Source organism: Scyliorhinus torazame, chromosome 19 (assembly GCF_047496885.1).
Source record: "Scyliorhinus torazame isolate Kashiwa2021f chromosome 19, sScyTor2.1, whole genome shotgun sequence".
Taxonomy (NCBI): Eukaryota; Metazoa; Chordata; class Chondrichthyes; order Carcharhiniformes; family Scyliorhinidae; genus Scyliorhinus; species Scyliorhinus torazame.
The window spans coordinates 82,414,886-82,437,358 of record NC_092725.1 but is presented as its reverse complement, the minus strand read 5'-3'; the positions used below and the strand labels follow the sequence as shown (position 1 = coordinate 82,437,358).

Below are 22,473 nucleotides of genomic sequence, written 5' to 3'. Positions count from 1 at the left end.
AGCGATATGGCAGGGCTTTTCAGTCTGGAAAAAAATCAAGTTCACCTGGAGATGATCAATTCAGGGGTTCGCCCGGAGATGACAACCGTTCATCGATTTCTTCAAGGAAAATTGAACGTCAGCAGTAAGGCGAGGAGGGGAAAAAGAGGGGGGGGGGGGGGGAGAAAAACAGGAGGTATGGCAATGTTAGATAAGGACAGGGAACTTAGTATACGGGTAGTTAAGGAATAGGGCGGGGGTAGTAGGGGACATTGTTTTCTGTTTTTTGTTCGTTTAGGTGTTCTGCATGTGTTTGTTTAAGAAATGTTCTGCGCGGTTGTTTAAGAAATGTTAATGTGTTAAACTGTGAAAATTGCAAATGCTTCAATAAAATATTTTCTAAAAAAAAAAGGGATTGATTATAAACTTGCAGAATCCAAGCAATTAGTAGAAGATGATGACTCATACTCATGTGGTTGACAGCTATGACGAGCAGAAAATGTGAAAATAAAGGCAGGATGACAACAGACAAAGTGATAACAATGCACAGCAATATGGCTAGTTTATCCAAATAACAACTGCTGAAAGTTGGTACTAGGGCAACATACATACCAGAAGTATCCAGTAAATGGAGGGATGCAATAATCGTTGGGAAGAAGGGAAAGTCACCAACAAATTCAAACATTGGCTAAATGTTCAAAAAGTAAGGACTGGCAAAATGAGGTTAAAGAGTGGAAAGCTAGAAAACATTGTGAGTTTCCACAATGGATCTGGAAATGACTCTGTTCCCAGGGGACGTTCACATACTGGCAACAGTGATCATGGGAAGTAGAGGTCATGCAGCAGTAGTAAAGAAAAATATAAGAAGACAAGTAGAGGCTGTAACTTGGCTAGAACAAGAACTGTGGAACCATCTGGGAATGAAACTAGAAATAGAAGCCTTTATGGTGAAGCTATATCTGACAAGAGAGGCAAAAAAAGCATTAGATAGTTGGAAAGAATTTTGTGTCTACTCTGAATTGGCAGGTATGGGACAGCTAGCCTTATCACGCAGATGGAAACATACGGGAAAAGTAGTTCCTGATAGGACATTTAAGGCTGAAATGTTATTAGTGGCTCGGATTTCAAAGAGAGACGTTGTGATCAAGGATTCCCCCACAGGAGGAAAAGTTATCTTGAACATTTTCTTCACATTTTTTATTTTTTTATTCTTTCCTGGATGTGGACATCACTGGCAAGGCCAATATTTGTTGCCCATCCCTAATTACCCTCGATCTGAGTAGCTTGCTAGGCCATTTCAGAAGGCAGTTAAACATCAACCACGTTGCTGTAATTCTGGAGTTATATGTAGGCCAGATCTGGTAAAGATGTAAGATTTCCTACTCTAAAGGATATTAGTGAACCAGACAAGGAATGATAGCTTCATAGTCACCATCACCAAGGCTAGCTTTTAATTATATTTTATTAATTGAATTTGAATTCCACCAGCTGCCATGGTGGGAAGTGAACCGGTTTCCCCAAAGGATTAGCCTGGGACTTTAGGTTACTAGTCCAGTGACATTACCAGTACACCAGCATCTTCCTTCTTAGCCACCTATTTGTGGGAAAAACACATTTTTCAGGGCGAAGACTTTCAAAGGGAAATGTTTTTAAAACCACGTAAAGAAGGGAAGGATTTGAACATAAGAACATAAGAACTAGGAACAGGAGTAGGCCATCTGGCCCCTCGAGCCTGCTCCGCCATTTAATGAGATCATGGCTGATCTTTGTGGACTCAGCTCCACTCTCCGGCCCGTACACCATATCCCCGAAACCCTTTATTCTTTAGAAAGGCATCTATCTTTTTCTTAAAAACGTTTAAAGAAGGAGCCTCAACTGCTTCACTGGGCAAGGAATTCCAGAGATTCACAACCCTTTGGGTGAAGAAGTTCCTCCTACACTCCGTCCTAAATCTACCTCCCATTATTTTGAGGCTATGCCCCCTAGTTCTGCTTTCCCCGACCAGTGGAAACAACCTGCCCGCATCTATCCCATCTACTCCCTTCATAATTTTATATGTCTCAATAAGATCCCCCCGCATCCTTCTAAACTCCAATGAGTACAGTCCCAGTCTACTCAACCTCTCGTCATAATCTAATCCCCTCAACTCTGGGATCAACCTAGTGAATCTCCTCTGCACTCCCTCCAGTGCCAATATGTCCTTTCTCAGGTAAGGAGACCAAAATTGAACACAATACACCAGATGCGGCCTCACCAACACCCTATACAATTGCAGCATAACCTCACTAGTCTTGAACTCCAGCCCTCTAGTAATGAAAACAAAACTCGATTAGCCTTCTTAATCACCTGTTGCACCTGCACACCAACTTTTTGCGACTCGTGCACCAGCACACCCAGGTCCCTCTGCACAGCAGCATGTTTTAACATCTTACCGTTTAAATAATAATCCATTCTGCTGTTATTCCTCCCAAAATGGATAGCCTCACACTTGGCAACATTGAATTCCATCTGCCAGACCCTAGCCCATTCACCTAACCTATCCAAATCCTTCTGCAGACTTCCGGTATCCTCTGCCCTTTTTGCTTTACCATTCATCTTAGTGTCGTCCGCAAACCTTGACACATTGCACTTGGTCCCCAACTCCAAATCGTCTCTGTAAATTGTGAACAACTGCGGGCCCAACACTGATCCTTGAGGGACCCCACTAGTTACAGGTTGCCAACCAGAGAAACAGCCATTTATCCCCACTCTCTGCTTTCTGTTAGTGAACCAATCCTCTACCCATGCTACCACTTTACCCTCAATGCCATGCATCTTTAGTTTATGCAGCAACCTTTTGTGTGGCACCTTGTCAGAAGCTTTCTGGAAATCCAGATTTTCCACATCCATTGGCTCCCCGTTATCTACTGCACTGGTAACGGCCTCAAAAAATTCTACCAAATTAGTCAGACACAACCTACCCTTTATGAACCCATGCTGCATCTGCCCAATGGGACAATTTCCCTCCAGGTGCCCCGGTATTTCCTCCTTAATGATAATCTCCAGCATTTTCCCTACAACCGAAGTTAAGCTTCCCGGCCTATAATTACCCGCTTTCTGCTGACCTCCTTTTTTAAACAGTGGTGTCACGTTTGCTACTTTCCAATCCTCTGGGACCACCCCAGAGTCTAGTGAATTTTGATAAATTATCACTCGTGTGTTTATTATTTCCCTAGCCATCTCTTTTAACACTCTGGGATGCATCCCATCAGGGCCAGGAGACCTTTAGCCCCATTAGCTTGGCCAATACTGCCTCTTTAGTGATTACAATCATCTCAAGGTCCTCACCTATCATATCCTTATTTCCATCAGTCACTGGCATGTTATTTGTGTCCTCCACTGTGAAGACTGACCCAAAAAACCTGTTCAGCTCCTCAGCCATTTCCCCGTCTCCTATTATTAAATCTCCCTTCTCATCTTCCAAAGGACCAATATTTACCTTAGCCACTCTTTTTTGTCTTATATATTTGTAGAAGCTTTTACTATCTGCTTTTATGTTCTGAGCCAGTTTACTTTCATAGTCTACCTTACTCTTCTTTATGGCTTTTTTAATAGCTTTCTGTTGTCCCCTAAAGACTTCCCAGTCCTCTAGTCTCCCACTAATTTTTGCCACTTTGTATGTTTTTTCCTTCAATTTTATACTTTCCCTCACCCCCTTAGATATCCACGGTCGATTTTTCCCCTTTCTACCGTCTTTCTTTTTTGTTGGTATGAACCTTTTCTGAACACTGTGAAAGATCGCTCGGAAGGTTCTCCACTGTTCCTCAACACCTTCACCATGAAGTCTTTGCTCCCAGTCTACCTTAGCTAGTTCTTCTCTCATCCCATTGTAATCGCCTTTGTTTAAGCACAAAACACTAGTGTTTGATTTTACCTTGTCATCCTCCAACTGTATTTTAAATTCCACCATATTGTGGTCGCTCCTTCCAAGAGGATCCCGAACTATGAGATCATTAATCAATCCTGCCTCATTACACAGGACCAGATCTAGGATCGCTTGTTCCTTTGTAGGTTCCATTACATACTGTTCCAGGAAATTGTCCCGGGCACATTCTATAAACTCCTCCTCAAGGCTGCCTTTACCAACCTGGTTAAACCAATCGATATGCAGATTAAAATCTCCCATGATAACCGCTGTACCATTTCTACATGCATCCGTTATTTCTTTGCTTATTGCCTGCCTTACCATCCTGTTACTATTTGGTGGCCTATAGACTACTCCTATCAGTGACCTTTTCACCTTACTATTCCTGATTTCCACCCAAATTGATTCAACCTTGTCCTCCATAGCACCAATATCATCCCTTACTATTGCCCGGATGCCATCCTTAAACAACAAAGTTACACCATCGCCCTTACCGTCCATTCTATCCTTTCGTATAGTCTGATACCCTTGGATATTTAACTCCCAGTCGTGAACATCTTTTAACCATGTTTCAGTAATGGCCACTAAATCATAGTCATTCACGATGATTTGCGCCATCAACTCATTTACCTTATTTCGTATACTACAAGCATTCAGGTAAAGTACACTTATGCTGTTTTATATGTCTTTGTTATGAATCCTAACACCTTGATCAGTAACTTTTCGCAATTTATTTTTCCTCTTACCCTTTCTCCTAATTTTCCTTGTCTTTGAACCCATATCTCTACATAATAACCTGTCACATAACCTGCTGCCTTGATCTCCATTAACCATTATACTGTCCACAGCTTTACACTTCCCTTCCCCCCAACTTGCTAGTTTAAAGTCCTTGTGACCAACCTATTTATCCTTTTCGCTGGAACACTGGTCCCAGAATGGTTCAGGTGAAGACCGTCCCAACGGTACAGGTCCCTCCTGCTCCAGTACTGATGCCAATGCCCCATGAAATGGAATCCCTCTTTCCCGCACCACTCCTTTTGCCACGTGTTAACTTCTCTAATTTTCTCAACCCTATGCCAATTGGCACGTGGCTCGGGTAGTAATCCAGAGATTATAACCCTAGATTATAAGGGAAGCTGTAAACTGTGGAAATTAAATAAATGTGTTTCTGGACCGAATGATGTGTGAGGGTCTGGTATTTCACTTTCAGGCCAGTTTTGCTGAAAGTAGTTGTATTCACCTGAAAGCAGACCCACTCATGTTTTACAGGCATCAGAAAGAGAGAAATGTGCAAGTCGAGCAGGCGATGCTCATCAATTATTTTCAGGGGAGGTTCTGCAGAACTTGAACAATTTGGTACTGAAAAATTAAAAGGGAAATTTACGGTTGGAAATCAGGCTGTGTGGACCTTTAAATATATAGGGTTGAACAGTAAGCAGAATAGGTTGGAAGTAATCTTGAATCAATGATCCACCTAGAAAATGTTAATCATATTCCGATAACTTGGGGCAGGTCCTCACAGAAGAACGATTTTGCATTCAAAGAAGAACCAGACCAATTAAGAAGCTTGATTCAACAGTTAAACTGGTTTTAAACTGAGACAAAATTCCATTTTCATTTCAGTGCCAATTATAAGACCATAAGACATAGGAGCAGAATTAGGCCACTCGGTCCATCGCGTCTGCTCCGCCATTCAATCATGGCTGATATTTTTCACATCCCCATTCTCCTGCCTTCTCCCCATAACCCCGATCCCCTTTTTTTCTTACTGAAATCTATGGACAATATCCACTGCATTACCCTCATCAATCTTTCTTGTTACTTCCTCAAAATAATCCTCCTCCTTCCAGTCTCGTTAACCTTCACTCTAACCATCTCTAGCCCTCTAACTCTTCGTATTATGTTTCTCCAATTCTGACCTCTTATGATATATTGGAGCTAAGTAGTATGATGAAACAAACGATAGATGAGAACGTTCTTATTTCAATAAAACATTAAGGGCTGGGATCCACGATGTGGTGGAGAATCACAAAATCGGGATCAGTGCCAGGTGTTGGTGTATACCAATCTGAATGTAATGCTCTCACCCCCCCGCTGCCGACGGAATTGAGGTCCACGACTGTGCGCCAGCGAGAGGATGTAAGTGAATGCAAATGGGTCTTAATGACCCATTTGCATCCATTTAGCGGGCCTGGCAATCTACGCTCTAGCCCTCCATTATTCTCCAGTCCCCGGCGCCTGGGATCATGGGGGAAATTCTCCGTTATCGGCGGAAACTCCGCCGATCGGTGCAAAAAGCGGCGCAAATCCGACTTGCGTCATGTCGGAAAAATGGGTCGAAAGTCTCCGGCCCGAAATGGGCTAGCAGTGCGTAACGGGATCCGCGCTTGCGCACGTGGTTCATGCCGTGCAGCGTCATACGCGCCGCACGGCGTGACGGCTCATAAGGCCGCGCTGCTCCCCCCCACCCGACCGGAACACCCGACTGGATGGCTGGCCGCCGCTCAGCACCGAGGTTCGAGTCACGGGATGTGGAGGCGCTCCTGGACGCGGTGGAGCAGAGGAGGGACGCCCTGTATCCCGGGCACGGCCGCTGAGTTGCCCCACGCCACAGCCGGCGTCTGTGGAGGGAAGTGGCAGAGGCCGCCGGCGTCTGTGGAGGGAAGTGGCAGAGGCCGTCACCACTGAGGCCCTGACACCACGGACAGGCACCCAGTGCCACAAGAAGGTGAACGGCCTCGTCAGAGCAGGCAGGGTGAGCCTCCCCATATCCCCCCTCCCCCATATCCCCCTCCCCATATCCCCCTCCCCATATCCCCCATGTCCCCCCCCCCATGTCCCCCCTCCCCATATCCCCCCTCCCCATCCCCCATATCCCCCCTCCCCCTCTCAACCATATCCCCCTCCCCCATACCCCCATATCCCCCTCCCCATATCCCCCCTCCCATATCCCCCCTCCCCTATATCCCCCTCCCCATATCCCCCTCCCCATATCCCCCATATCCCCCCTCCCCCATATCCCCCCTCCCCCTTATCCCCCATATCCCCCCTCCCCCATAACCCCCTCCCCATATCCCCCCTCTCCCATATCCCCCATATCCCCCCTCCCCCATATCCCCCTCCCCATATCCCCCATATCCCCCCTCCCCCATATCCCCCTCCCCATATCCCCCCTATCCCCCCTCCCCATATCCCCCATATCCCCCCTCACCCCTATCCCCCCTCCCCATATCCCCCCTCCCCATATCCCCCCTCCCCCTCTCCCCCATATCCCCTCTCCCCCATATCCCCCCTCCCCCATATTCCCCCCTCCCCATCCCCCATATCCCCCTCCCCCATATCCCCAAGTGAATCCAGCCCTAACCTTAACCTCTGCAATGCACGCGCAATCGATGGCGTGCATTCATATACCTGCCTAACAATGTTGCTTTTTACCCCTGCCACCGCCCCCCCCCCCGCCACAGGAGAAGCGCGCACACAACAATAGGGAGCATGTGAGGACTGGAGGAGGCCCCGCTGATGAGAGGCCACTGACCGAACACGAGGAAAGGGCCCTGGAACTGGCTGGCGGACCTGAGGACCGGGAGGTTGCTGATGCAGAGGTCGGGGGCGTACTAGCAAGTGAGCCACCGACAGCCCGTCCCCATATTCCCCCCTCCCCATATCCCCCATATCCCCCCCTCCCCATATCCCCCATATCCCCCCCTCCCCCATATCCCCCTCCCCATATCCCCCATATCCCCCTCCCCATATCCCCCATATTCCCCCTCCCCATATTCCCCCTCCCCCATATCCCCCTCCCCCTCTCCCCCATATTCCCCCCTCCCCATATCCCCCATATCCCCCCTCCCCCATATCCCCCCTCCCCATATCCCCCCTCCCCATATCCCCCCTCCCCCATATCCCCCCTCCCCCATATCCCCGCTCCCCATATCCCCCTCCCCCATATCCCCAAGTGAATCCAGCCCTAACCTTAACCTCTGCAATGCACGCGCAACCGATGGCGTGCATTCATATACCTGCCTAACAATGTTGCCTTTTACCCCTGCCACCGCACCCCCCCCCCCCCCCCCACAGGAGAAGCGCGCACACAACAATAGGGAGCATGTGAGGACTGGAGGAGGCCCCGCTGATGAGAGGCCACTGACCGAACACGAGGAAAGGGCCCTGGAACTGGCTGGCGGACCTGAGGACCGGGAGGTTGCTGATGCAGAGGTCGGGGGCATACTAGCAAGTGAGCCACCGACAGCCCGTCCCATATTCCCCCCTCCCCTATATCACCTGATCACTGCCTGATGTCTAACCATGCATGCTTCATTGTGTATCGCAGGACCAAACGTCCAGGCACCCATCCCCGCAGATGCAGACCGCCCGCAGGATGCCCTCGGAGGCCACGGGAGACAGAGAGACCCGGACCCTCCAGCATGCGACGCCCGCAGGATGCCCCTCGGAGGCCACGGGAGACAGAGAGACCCGGACCCTCCAGCATGTGACGCCCGCAGAATGCCCCTCGCACACCACGGGGGACGGAGAGACCTGGAGCAACAGGGAGATGACACCCCCGTCACGTGCGGGAGCGACCACCCAGCGACGAGGGGGGCAGCCACAGGCCCCCGTCACATCCGAGCCAGGACACCACTACCCAGGACACCACTACCCGGGACAGCACTACCCAGGAAGACGAAATACCGGACAGTGACTCAGAGTGGATGGGTGGAGACGAACCCCCACCCCAAAGTGCCATGGACTCAGAGTGGGACGAAGAGCACGACACATCGCCACTGCTGTCACCAACACCCTCCACCATCGCAGAAACACTCACCTCGGTTGGGCACTTTGTGATGAGGCGTCTGCTACACTCACTGGTGCGCACAACACAGCCGTCCCGGTACAGCAGGTGGAGGTAGGAGCAGCAGAGGGGCCGGGCGGTCGGAGGGCAGCCCAGCCCAAGCGAACATCTGCCGCCCAGATGGATCCCGGGTTCCTGGAGTTACCACACCCACCCATAGATCCGATGCAACCACCGACCCGGAGACGAGCGAAGAGGGTGACGGCCGGCTTGCGGCGGCTGCAGTCGCAGGTGGAGGAGTCCACTCGCGTCCAGGAGCTGGGCGTGGTGCCGGCCACAAATCGGGTGGTTAAAATCTGGAATGTACTACTTTAAAGGGAGGTGGAGGCAGGTTTAATTGTGCTTTTAAAAAGGACTGGAATAAACACCGAAAGGGAAAAAAGAAGCAAGGTTATGGGAAAGGGCAGAGGAATGGGGCTCGCTAAATTGCCCCTGCAGAGAGCTGACATGGGTTTGATAGGTTAAATGGCTTCCTTCTGTGCTGTAAACATTGGTCGGGGTCTTCGGTAGGGGCTCTGCTATGGGGTTCTCTGGTGGGGGGCTCTGTTATGGGGATTCTCTGGTGAAAGCTCTAGTTGGGGAGGGTTAAGTCATCCTCGTACTGTATGTGGGGTGGGGAGGCGGGGGGGGGGGGGGGGGGGGGGAACACAGCAAATCCCGTGGTGGGGGGCGGAATTGCATAGTTAAATATAAAGTTACATTTAAACATTCATGTTTGAAGATAAAATATCCTTAAGTTTCGGAGAAAGTGTTGATGCTTCACACCATGACAGGTTTGCATTTGACACTCTTACTCTCAAAGGTGTTACAGTCTTCCGCTTAAAGGGAGGAGGGGTGCTAGCTGCTGGACCTCACAATTCCCATCATGCATAAATTTGCACAGCAAGGGATAGTGAATCACCTCTGGACATCTGCAGGTGTGCAATTCAACGGTGATTCATCTCTAGCAGGAGAACATATCCCAAATGGAGGATCCAGCCCCAGATGTAAAAGTATCGTTGGCCAGGATTCTCCGAGCCCGTGCCGGGTCGGACAATCGCCGGGGGGGGGCGAGAATCCTGCCACGCCGCTCCGCCGACCAGAGAATTGGCGCCAATCGCGCCCGCGCGGTCGCTTCGGCGCCAGTCAGGGCCATTGAAAGCGGCCCCCAACGGCGATTCTCCATGCTCGACGATTCGGAGAATCATGACCGTGATTTCCTGCTTCAATAAACTAATCAGCTGATTGCGTAGTACTTGGGGCTCTTAGTGTCACCAGTCTTTGTAACATATATGATAATATGGTAATTAATTAAAACACTTTCCTATTTATTCTTAAAGGATAATGTAGGGAGGAAAAAAATATAAAACGATGTTTTGACTGTTGTAGTAGTTTTCAGCAATGCAACTGAGAATCTGAGAAGCCATTAAGACTAATTTATGCTTTTATGATCGAAGAACATACTGGAATCACAACATAATAGAAATAAACATAAAAAGAAAGCAGTAATGCAATGCTGCTTATATCTATTGAGAACACTGAGGACCAAGACAAACACAAAAAATGATAAGAGTAACAAAATAGATCTGTGATCATTGATTCCATATAGCATAAATTACCTGGAAAAATGGAATGACAATGAGTGAGTTTTGCTCAGCAAGGCTGCATTGATTGTAAGCATATCACCAGCACATGAACCACCTTGAAAACTTCAATCCCAAAGATACATCTCACCCAAAACCTAAAATTATATAAACATCACTTATTTCTACTTGCTGATGACGAGGAAAAACTGGATGGCACCTTGACTGGGTACGGTGTAGTGAAGAAACAGATAGTTGGAGGGGAAGGATGGTGAAAAGTGAAGAAACCAAACTGGCAGCTTACCCGCTCAATACACCAAGAACCAGATTTAAAACGAAGAAGGATCCAAAGATGACCAGACTCACGAAATAGACCCAAGGGAGCTCATAGCCCATGGCATCTTGCATCTGAAAAGGTGAAGGAAGGTTCATAGAGAGAAAAGGTTAACAGATCAAAAGCTAGGAGAACAAAAGGATTAAAGGCTCTTGGACAATATGGTGCTCTTGGATACCCACTGAAATTTAATATCCGCATATCATATATAGGTATAAAAAGAACATAATACAATTTAATGCAAATCGTACCTTTTAGTTTAACAGGATATACTCCGTTCATTGCGAGTAACACTGCTATTTATACTTATTATACTATTTGTACAGTGCTCTATCTGACAGAAGCAGTTCAAATGTATTTCACACAATTAACTATTTTTCAAACTGCAATGGTAAATACAATTCAGATAATTAATAAATTTAGTTGCTGAAGCAATAGACTAGTAGGGTTATATTATTTATCATCGAAGCCCTCTAAGAACCTTTCTTTCCTCTCAGCCCATCGATCTGCATTTATATGGAAACACAAATTTGTTTTTTTCTTTGCTTTCAATGGGCCAGATTTTTTGGATGGCAGGGTTTTCACTCTGGCACCAAAAAGGTCAGTGGATCACAGCAGCTCCATTGATATTTAATGCGCTCAGGAGAGTTAATTGGCTAAAGGCAGAATTTCCTCCCCTCAATGAGGAGGAAGTGCCACTTCAGACAGCTGTCAGCAAATCAGAATCAGGTAAGTCTGGGTTCTCACAGCAGGAATGAAAGGGAATACCCAGAAGAGCAGGAGAGAGAGGAAGACTTTGGGGATGGGGCACCAATTTGGAAAAGGGGCCATTCTCCCCTGTCTGAGGCACTAAAAGTTGAAAACACTTGAATTTTACTTTAGCACCTGCCTCATCCTTAATTTGTTCTATTTTTAATATTCAGAACAAAATTTATTGAACAATATAAGCTAATCATTTCTGACATTAAAATATATTAATTTGTACTGATTTAAAAATTAAGTAATAGAATTCAAACATTTAAAAAATCTGTTCAACTGTATTTTTCTGTGATCTCATCTTATTTTACTATTGGAAACCAATGGATGTATTGTTGGTTAAAGTAGACAAATTTAGTGGAAATTAGTAAAGTAATGGAGCACTCACTTTTGCATAACTTGTTTGCTTTATGAAAGAATAGGTGGACAAAGTCAAGGGAGGTGATGAGGTAGTGGGATAACTACCGAACTTGTAATTAAGAGACCTAGGGCATTGCTCTGAGGACGTAGGTGCAAATCCCACTGTAATAATCCACAGGAGGCAGGGGTTCCGTCACTACTCCAGTATTTATTTGCAATAATTATATACACGAGCAGCTCCAAACAGTGCTGCTAGCATTCCAGTCAATTTAAGACTGCCTCACAAAGCCTACACAGGTGCTTATATGGGCCCCCTCAATGAGCTATCATTGAGGGAGCTCATACTCCAATTGGCCAACCAATAATGCCAATTGGAGGTCATTACACCCACCATGACAGATGGTGAAATTTGAATTCAATAAAAATCTGGAATTACAAGTCCAATGATGACCGTCAAACTATTGCTGATTGTTGTAAAGACCCATCCGCCATCTTTACTCAGTCTGGTCGACATATAACTTCGCATCCACAGCAATGTGGTTGATGTGACCGTAGGCAATTCAGTTCAAGGGCAATTAGGGATTGACAATAAATGCTGGCCCTACCAGTGACGTCCATATCTAATGAATATTTAAAAAATGATCTTTGCTTATAATTTAAAATTGACTTTGTTGCAATTATTTTGTATTTTAATTATATAAATAAGAAACCATCATGGTTTCTTTGAGCTTACTTTTTCAATTTGTCCTTGAAACTAGATTAAAGCGTAAAATACAATTTTAGAGTCAACAGGATAGATGGACGACTTTTCTTTTAATTTAGAGTACCCAATTCTTTTTTTTTCCAATTAAGGACCAATTTAGCATGGCCAATCCACCTATCCTGCACACCTTTTTAGGTTGTGGAGATCCATGCAGACATGGGGAGAATTTGCAAATTCCACACGGACAGTGGCCCGGGGCCAGAATCGAACCTGGGTCCTCAACACCGTAAGGCAGCTAACCACTGCGCCACCGTGCTGCTCATAGGTGAAAGACTTGTCATGGACTCTGCATGTGGTGCTTTGCAACCTTAAATTCGGTCATTTCTTTTGATGAGAAATACAGTTCTCTAAAAAGGTGAATGGCATTTAGAGTTGCAAACTATGAGTCCAGCATGAATTTAAAAACTGTGAGGCCAGGTAATAAACAAATGCATGGGGTAACACCAGATACTGTTGTGAACATTGAGAACCATCTTCAGCTGCTTCATCAATGACCTTCCTTCCATATAAGGTCAGAAGTGGGACTGTTCGCTGATGACTGCACAATGTTCAGTACCATTCACGACTCCTCAGATACTGGTGTAGTCCATGTTCAAATGCAGCAAGAGCTGGACAATATCCAGGCTTAGGCTGACAAGTGGCAAGTAACATTTGTGCCACACGATTGACAGGCAATGACATTCTCCAACAAGAAAGAATCTGATCATCGCCCTTGACATTGAATGGAATTACCATCATGTAATCCCCCACTATCAACATCCTGGGAGTTACCAATGACCAGAAACCGAACTGGACTAGCCATACGAATACTGTGGCTACAAGAACAGATTAGAGGCTAGGAATCCTGCGGCGATATAACTCACCTCCTGACTCCCGAAAGCCTGTCCACCATCTACAAGGCAAAAATGGATTTTCCGGGTGCGGCGATGACCAGCTGAGTCGCACGTTTCGGCAGCTCCCTGTGAAACGGACTTTTGGGCTCTTGATAGGAGCCCCAACGGCAATTTTGACGGCTAAAAACACTGTGCGGTAAACCAGAAGGGAATCCCCCCTGGATACGGATGGAAAAAGGAGAGGGAAGTGGCCAGATTGCAGTGGATCCTTTAGAACAGCGGCAAGGAAGGCAAGCAAAAACCAAGATGGCGTCGGAAGGTGGCAGTTTAACATGGGGCCCTGAACAACAAGAGTTCTTGAAATGCTGTGTGGAAGAGATCAAAAAGGAAATGAAGAAAGAGCTGTTGGCCCCGATACTACAGGCGATCGGAGGGCTAAAGGAGGAACAAAAGACCCAGGAGCGGGAGCTTCGGGTCGTGAAGGCAAAGGCAGCCGAGAATGAGGACGATATACAGGGCCTGGTGGTGAAGACGGAGACGCAGGAGGCACATCAGAAACGATGTGTGGAAAGGTTGGAGGCACTGGAAAACAACGCAAGGAGGAACAACCTGAGGATTCTTGGTCTTCCTGAAGGTGTGGAGGGAGCGGACGTCGGGGCATATGTGAGCACGATGCTGCACTCGTTAATGGGAGCGGAGGCCCCGGCAGGTCCGTTGGAGGTGGAGGGAGCATACCGAGTGATGGCGCGAGGACCGAGAGCAGGAGAAATTCCCAGAGCCATAGTGGTGAGATTCCTCCGTTTTAAGGATAGAGAAATGGTCCTTAGGTGGGCGAAGAAAACTCGGAGTAGTAAATGGGAGAACGCGGTGATCCGCGTTTATCAAGACTGGAGTGCGGAGGTGGCGAGAAGGAGGGCGAGCTTTAATCGGGCCAAGGCGGTGCTTCATAAAAAGAAGATAAAATTTGGAATGCTGCAACCGGCAAGACTGTGGGTCACATATCGAGAGAGGCACCACTACTTTGAGATGGCGGATGAAGCGTGGACTTTTATTGTGGAAGAAAAACTGGAATGAGCGGGTTATTAAAAAGAACGTTCGAACAAAGTGGTGGGGCGAATGTGGGGGGCAAAGAGGGGTTTTATGTACTAATCCTGCGAAGTGGTAACTTTTCTCTCTCCCACAGGTGGTGATGGGGGGAGGAGGGGAGGTGGAGGAGATGGGGCGTTGGCCATTGGGGGCGGGGCCAAGGGAGAAGCGCGGGCTTGGTTCCCGCGCTATGATAATCATGGCGGGAATAGAGAAGCAGGAAGGAGGGGGCGTCGCACGGTGCGAGCCGAGGTCACGGGGGGAAGCCGAGGTCAGCCAGAGTTTGCTGACTTCTGGGAGCAACATGGGGGGAGTAATTACGCTAGCGGGGGATCTAGCGGGGGGGGTGGGAGGGGGGAATTACTGGGTTGCTGCTGCTGGGGAGAGGGGGGAGCTGGTATGGGAGAGGATGGGCGGGGGGGCACCGCCTGGGGGAGATACAGCTGCGTGGGAACCGGGTGAGGAGCTGGTAAAAGGTGATGGCTAATCGACAAGGGGGGGTGTAGGAAGCCCCCCAACTCGGCTGATCACGTGGAACGTGAGAGGGCTGAACGGGCCGATAAAGAGGGCACGGGTACTCGCACACCTTAAGAAACTTAAGGCAGATGTGGTTATGTTACAGGAAACGCACCTGAAACTGATAGACCAGGTTAGGCTACGCAAAGGATGGGTGGGGCAGGTGTTCCATTCGGGGCTAGATGCGAAAAACAGGGGGGTGGCTATATTAGTGGGGAAGCGGGTAATGTTCGAGGCAAAGACTATAGTGGCGGATAACGGGGGCAGATACGTGATGGTGAGTGGCAAACTACAGGGGGAGACGGTGGTTTTGGTAAACGTATATGCCCCGAACTGGGATGATGCCAATTTTATGAGGCGAATGCTAGGACGCATTCCGGACCTAGAGATGGGAAAGCTGATAATGGGGGGAGATTTTAATACGGTGTTGGAACCAGGGCTGGATAGGTCGAAGTCCAGGACTGGAAGGAGGCCGGCAGCAGCCAAGGTACTTAAAGATTTTATGGAGCAGATGGGAGGTGTAGACCCGTGGAGATTTAGCAGACCTAGGAGTAAGGAGTTCTCGTTTTTCTCCTATGTCCATAAAGTCTACTCGCGAATAGACTTTTTTGTGCTGGGTAGGGCATTGATCCCGAAGGTGAGGGGAACGGAGTATACGGCTATAGCCATTTCGGATCACGCTCCACACTGGGTGGACTTGGAGATAGGGGAGGAAACAGGAGGGCGCCCACCCTGGAGAATGGACATGGGACTAATGGCAGATGAGGGGGTGTGTCTAAGGGTGAGGGGGTGCATTGAAAAGTACTTGGAACTCAATGATAATGGGGAGGTCCAGGTGGGAGTGGTCTGGGAGGCGTTGAAGGCGGTGGTTAGAGGGGAGCTGATATCAATAAGGGCACATAAAGGGAAGCAGGAGAGTAAGGAACGGGAGCGGTTGCTGCAAGAACTTTTGAGGGTGGACAGACAATATGCGGAAGCACCGGAGGAGGGACTGTACAGGGAAAGGCAAAGGCTACATGTAGAATTTGACTTGCTGACTACAGGCACTGCAGAGGCACAATGGAGGAAGGCACAGGGTGTGGTGATACACCACTGTACCTCCCTACCATTATATACTATGTACAATGGTAGGGAGGTACAGTGGTGTATCACCACACAGGGTGTACAGTACGAATATGGGGAGAAGGCGAGCAGGTTGCTGGCACACCAATTGAGGAAAAGGGGAGCAGCGAGGGAAATAGGGGGAGTGAGGGATGAGGAAGGAGAGATGGAGCGGGGAGCGGAGAGAGTGAATGGAGTGTTCAAGACATTTTATAAAAAATTATATGAAGCTCAACCCCCGGATGGGAGGGAGAGAATGATGGGCTTCTTGGATCGGCTGGAATTTCCCAAGGTGGAAGAGCAGGAAAGGGTGGGACTGGGAGCACAGATCGAGGTAGAAGAAGTGGTGAAAGGAATTAGGAGCATGCAGGCGGGAAAGGCCCCGGGACCGGATGGATTCCCAGTCGAATTCTATAGAAAATATGTGGACTTGCTCGCCCCGGTACTGACAAGGACCTTTAATGAGGCAAAGGAAAGAGGACAACTGCCCCCGACTATGTCTGAAGCAACGATATCGCTTCTCTTAAAGAAGGAAAAGGACCCGCTACAATGCGGGTCCTATAGACCTATTTCCCTCCTAAATGTAGATGCCAAGGTCCTGGCCAAGGTAATGGCAATGAGAATAGAGGAATGTGTCCCGGGGGTGGTCCACGAGGACCAAACTGGGTTTGTGAAGGGGAGACAGCTGAACACGAATATACGGAGGTTGTTAGGGGTAATGATGATGGCCCCACCAGAGGGAGAAACGGAGATAGTAGTGGCGATGGATGCCGAGAAAGCATTTGATAGAGTGGAGTGGGATTATTTGTGGGAGGTGTTGAGGAGATTTGGTTTTGGAGAGGGGTATGTTAGATGGGTGCAGCTGTTGTATAGGGCCCCAGTGGCGAGCGTGGTCACGAATGGACGGGGATCTGCATATTTTCGGCTCCATAGAGGGACAAGGCAGGGATGCCCTTTGTCCCCATTATTGTTTGCACTGGCGATTGAGCCCCTGGCGATAGCGTTGAGGGGTTCCAAGAAGTGGAGGGGAGTACTTAGAGGAGGAGAAGAACACCGGGTATCTTTGTATGCGGACGATTTGCTACTATACGTGGCGGACCCGGCGGAGGGGATGCCAGAAATAATGCGGATACTTGGGGAGTTTGGGGATTTTTCAGGGTATAAATTGAACATGGGGAAAAGTGAGTTGTTTGTGGTGCATCCAGGGGAGCAGAGTAGAGAAATAGAGGACCTACCGTTGAGGAAGGTAACAAGGGACTTTCGTTACCTGGGGATCCAGATAGCTAAGAATTGGGGCACATTGCACAGGTTAAATTTAACGCGGTTGGTGGAACAGATGGAGGAGGATTTCAAGAGATGGGATATGGTATCCCTGTCAATGGCAGGGAGGGTGCAGGCGGTTAAGATGGTGGTCCTCCCGAGATTCCTCTTTGTGTTTCAGTGCCTCCCGGTGGTGATTACGAAGGCTTTTTTTAAAAGGATTGAAAAGAGCATCATGGGTTTTGTGTGGGCCGGGAAGACCCCGAGAGTGAGGAAGGGATTCTTACAGCGTAGCAGGGATAGGGGGGTGCTGGCACTACCGAGCCTAAGTGAGTATTATTGGGCCGCTAATATTTCAATGGTGAGTAAGTGGATGGGAGAGGAGGAGGGAGCGGCGTGGAAGAGATTAGAGAGGGCGTCCTGTAGGGGGACTAGCCTACAGGCTATGGTGACAGCCCCATTGCCGTTCTCACCGAGGAACTACACCACAAGCCCGGTGGTGGTGGCTACACTGAAGATTTGGGGACAGTGGAGACGGCATAGGGGAAAGACTGGAGCCTTGGGGGGGGTCCACGATAAGAAACAACCATAGGTTTGCCCTGGGGGGAATGGATGGGGGATATGGAATGTGGCAAAGAGCAGGAATAACGCAACTGAAAGATCTGTTTGTGGATGGGAAGTTCGCGAGTCTGGGAGCGCTGACCGAGAAATATGGGTTGCCCCAAGGGAATGCATTCAGGTATATGCAACTGAGGGCTTTTGCGAGGCAACAGGTGAGGGAATTCCCGCAGCTCCCGACACAAGAGGTGCAGGACAGAGTGATCTCAAAGACATGGGTGGGGGATGGTAAGGTGTCAGATATATATAGGGAAATGAGGGACGAAGGGGAGACTATGGTAGATGAACTAAAAGGGAAATGGGAAGAAGAGCTGGGGGAGGAGATCGAGGAGGGGCTGTGGGCAGATGCCCTAAGCAGGGTAAACTCGTCGTCCTCGTGTGCCAGGCTAAGCCTGATTCAGTTTAAGGTATTACACAGGGCACATATGACTGGAGCACGGCTCAGTAAATTTTTTGGGGTGGAGGATAGGTGTGCGAGGTGCTCGAGAAGCCCAGCGAATCATACCCATATGTTTTGGTCATGCCCGGCACTACAGGGGTTTTGGATGGGGGTGACAAAGGTGCTTTCAAAAGTAGTAGGAGTCCGGGTCGAACCAAGCTGGGGGTTGGCTATATTTGGGGTTGCACAAGAGCCGGGAGTGCAGGAGGCGAGAGAGGCCGATGTTTTGGCCTTTGCGTCCCTAGTAGCCCGGCGCAGGATATTGCTAATGTGGAAAGAAGCCAAGCCCCCGGGGGTGGAGACCTGGATAAATGACATGGCGGGGTTTATAAAGCTAGAGCGGATTAAGTTCGTCCTAAGGGGGTCGGCTCAAGGGTTCACCAGGCGGTGGCAACCGTTCGTCGAATATCTCGCAGAAAGATAGACGGAATGGGAAAAAGAAGGCAGCAGCAGCAGCCCAGGATCGGGGGGGGGGGGGGGGAGGAGGAACCAGAAGGACTCTCAGGGTTGTTAATATATACTGTATAGTATGTATAGGTCGTTGCTACAGATAATTATATATTGGACTGTTAAATTATATTTTTGGAGAGTGTTACTTGTGACAAGGCAGTTGCCAATTAGGGCTAGTTTTCATTTTTGTTATTTATTATTTATTCATTTTTTGTTTATAAAATAGGTCATTGTTATTTGTGTTGTTATAATATTGTGTAAAGGATGCACAATGTACTGTGTTGGTTGACCAAAAATTTTCAATAAAATATTTAATAAAAAAAAAAAAATACAAGGCAAAAATCAGGAGTGTGATGGAATATTCCTCTGGATGAGTGAAGCTCCAACAACGCACAAGAAGTTCAACACCAGCCAGGAAAAAGCAGCCGTTTGATTGACACCCTATCCATAAGTAAAATGGGGTGGGCGCCAATCCTTCTCTCCTTTCCCGCCACCCCACAGGATCTTCCATATAATATGGGAGACGGGTGGATGTCGAATTCAGCTGCCCATCTGCCATATTTAAATAAATAATTACGGGTGAATTTGGCTTGTTTTCAAATTAATTCACCCTGTTAAAACACTGGCCATGCCATAAAATGATTGTGTGGAAACAGGAAGACTGCTTTTTAAACATAAAAGTTTAAAAGGCAGGAAGGAAGGGGGGAGCTAGATTTTCAGGGGCTGTACTAGGCCGATCGCGCAGCAGCCCCCTTTAGCTTGGACACCATGTCCCCGCTCCTTCCCTTACAACCCCCCGCCTCGCTTCAGAACCTCCCCAAACCAACCCATCCCGACACCCTGGACTTATCTGCTCTGGGGATTCATGGGCTTTAGTTTTCCTCTTTTCCTATAATCTTAGCAGCTGCCACTGACACCTTCCTGGTGCTGTCAAGACTGCTGCAGCTGCTGGGCAATTGGATTGGCTGGCAGCTCCAGAGCGTGGCACTGAAGCGCTTGAAGGGTGGGTTGAAGTAGAGCATGTCAGTTTCATGCCAACGTGGTTCGGCGGGCAGGGGGCATGTTGTCCACTACCCCATATTACTCTGCTCCATGTGTGGTCTGTAGTATCCGTATAGGTCTTCAACATCACTGGAAGATCCTGACCAAGGGGAGGCCTGGTTGAAGAAGCAGCTGTTCCGTTTAAATTATGGGCGGGATTCTCCCACAATCGGCATGGCGGCCCGTACCGGCGCCATGAGCGGCGCGAACCACTCCAGCGTCGGGCCGCCCGGAATTTGCAGAATCTTCCGCCCTTCCAGGGGCTAGGCCAGCGCTGGAGGGGTTGAAGCCACGCCAACCGGCCGCTGGCTGGCATGTGTAGGCGCATGCGCAGGGCTGCCAGCGAGTTGAGGAGCTGGTGCAGAACCGCCGCCGTGTTTCCTGCGCATGTGCAGGGGTTTCTTCTCCGCGCCGGCCATGGCGGAGCCTCGGGGACGATCTCCGTCCACACCCGAAAACCAGCGGCAGAGAATGCGGCAGCCGGCATCGGAGCGGCGGGGCGGGATGCATGCCGCCGCCCGCCAATTCTCCAACCCGGCGGGGGGGGGGTCGGAGAATTCCGCCCTATGTCTTTCCTACAGATACTGCAGCAGGTGAGGAAAGAAGCTGCTGCAACCCTGAAAAGCTCAGAAGATACAGCGCATCTCAAGACACTACCACTTTATTCCATTGCACCTTTCACCTTTGCAGATACACTCACATTGGTGGGCTTTGTGTGTGCATAGAACAAGTGGTGCAATCTGGTGAATACTGCACACTTAGTTGGAAGTAATGGAGGCAGTAAAAGCTGTGGCCTCTTCTCCTTACAGGGGTGAGGAGAGCCTCTGCAATGCTCAGCTCCATGCAGATGGCGAGCCTCAGGTGTCAGCAAAGCAGCAGATGCTTCAGCTGCAGTGTCAAAAGTGCGAGTATTGGAGATTCCAGCAACAATGCAGTTCCAAGTGCAAAAAAGTCTATCCATACTTATGAGTGTCTTATATATCTGTCATGCGACCACATGGCATCCTCCACTGAGGATGTTGCAATCTTCATGGAGAGACAAATGGAACATGTCACCGAGTTGCTGCAGTGGGTGCGCACAGAACTACATGGCATGACCTTGTTAACTAGGTCCATGGCATAATGGATGGATGACATGGGCCAGCTATCGATTTCCCCATTATCAGAAATTGAACCACTTCAGGAAATTGGCAGCGAAAGGTAGCTGAAAGGCAAATGGGGCTCCTCTCAGGCTGCATTGATAGGTGAAAACAAATACCAGGCCCCCCACTTTAAAAAAAAATGTATTTTATTACCAACATGGATCAAAACAGGTTACAACACATAAACGCCCTGGAAACTTACTTCCCAGCAATCAACTATATTGTCTGTACAAATTTCTCTCTCCCCATTCCCCCCCTTCCAGCCCCCCCCCCCCCCCCCCCACCCCCGATGAACAACTCCTCAAACATGGCCACAAACATTCCCTACCTTTTCTCAAATCCCTCTGCAGAGCCCCTGGGTTTGCTCCTGAGACTAAGTGTTGACACCGTCGTAAACGCTGTTGTGTTTTACAATGGCGTAAACAGGCCCCAGGGAGCCCTCCTACAGGGGGCCAGCACAGCACTGGAGCGACTCACGCAGCTCCAGATGACGATACCGGTGTCAAACCGGCGCCGCGGGTCTGCGCATGCGTGCTACAATCGCCGCGAATTCGCACAGGCACGTTATGGCTGGCGCAAACTCACGCATGCACGCTAGTGTCCTTCTCCACGCCAGCCCAGATGCAACATGGCGGAGAGCAACAGTGGCCTGGCGCGGAGGAACATAGACCGCACCAGGAGAGGCCAGACCGCTGTTCGGTAGGTCCCGATCAAGGGCCAGGCCACAGTGTAGGCCGCCCCCGGGTCGGATTCCCCCTCGCACCCACCAGGCCGCCCCTGCAGGAAGAACGCCGAGGTACCACCAGGTAGGACCGCATGTGAATGGCGCCGGCGGGAATCGGCCTATTTCGGCGGCCACTCAGCCCATTGCATGCTGAGAATCGCCAGGGGGCCGCGTAGAGCCCCGGTGACCGGAGAATCATCGGACCGGCATTGTGTGAATCCCCCCCCGGCGATTCTCCGACCCAGCCCGGGGTCAGAGAATCCCGTCCCCATAACCCATATTTTATCTTCTCCAACAGCAGGAAGTCGTACAGGAATAGCTGACTCCTTTGATCTTGATACCAAAACTGCATGCTGGTCTGATGACTGAGAGGCCTCTGCACATATACATAGGTGACTGCGAATGTGTCAAGCCCCAGTAGGGCTCACGCACCCAGAGGTCAGCTATCGAATACACCAGATCAAGAAAGGCAGCAGCCTGAACCCACACCAACTCCAGGTACGGGGGGGGGCACCCCATAGAGGTGACAATAAGTGAGTGTGTAAATGCATTGACCAGCCAGGATTTTACTGGATGATAATAATTTGCTAATAGCAGAAACTTTTAATGTTTTAATGAGAATTAAAGTACTTGACATTCAATGTATTACAACTTATATATTTTTATGCATTTTTCAGTGATCAAATTTTGAATTAAATAAATCGATAATGGATAAAATTGAGAGCATCTTGGGCATCAGTGTTGACATAAGGTCTT

At 48.9% G+C, this 22,473-nt stretch overlaps 1 protein-coding gene across 5 annotated transcripts in view; it reads right to left on the bottom strand.

Annotated features, from left to right (window-relative positions):
* Nucleotides 1–22,473, bottom strand: part of cacna1c (calcium channel, voltage-dependent, L type, alpha 1C subunit) — a 1,623,635-nt gene that overhangs the window by 941,008 nt on the left and 660,154 nt on the right. For all 5 annotated transcript variants that reach the window (XM_072484617.1, XM_072484613.1, XM_072484615.1 and 2 more), the window contains one exon: nt 10,599–10,702. In XM_072484617.1, the coding sequence (XP_072340718.1) occupies nt 10,599–10,702 (104 nt within the window). The remainder of the gene's footprint in view (nt 1–10,598; nt 10,703–22,473) is intronic.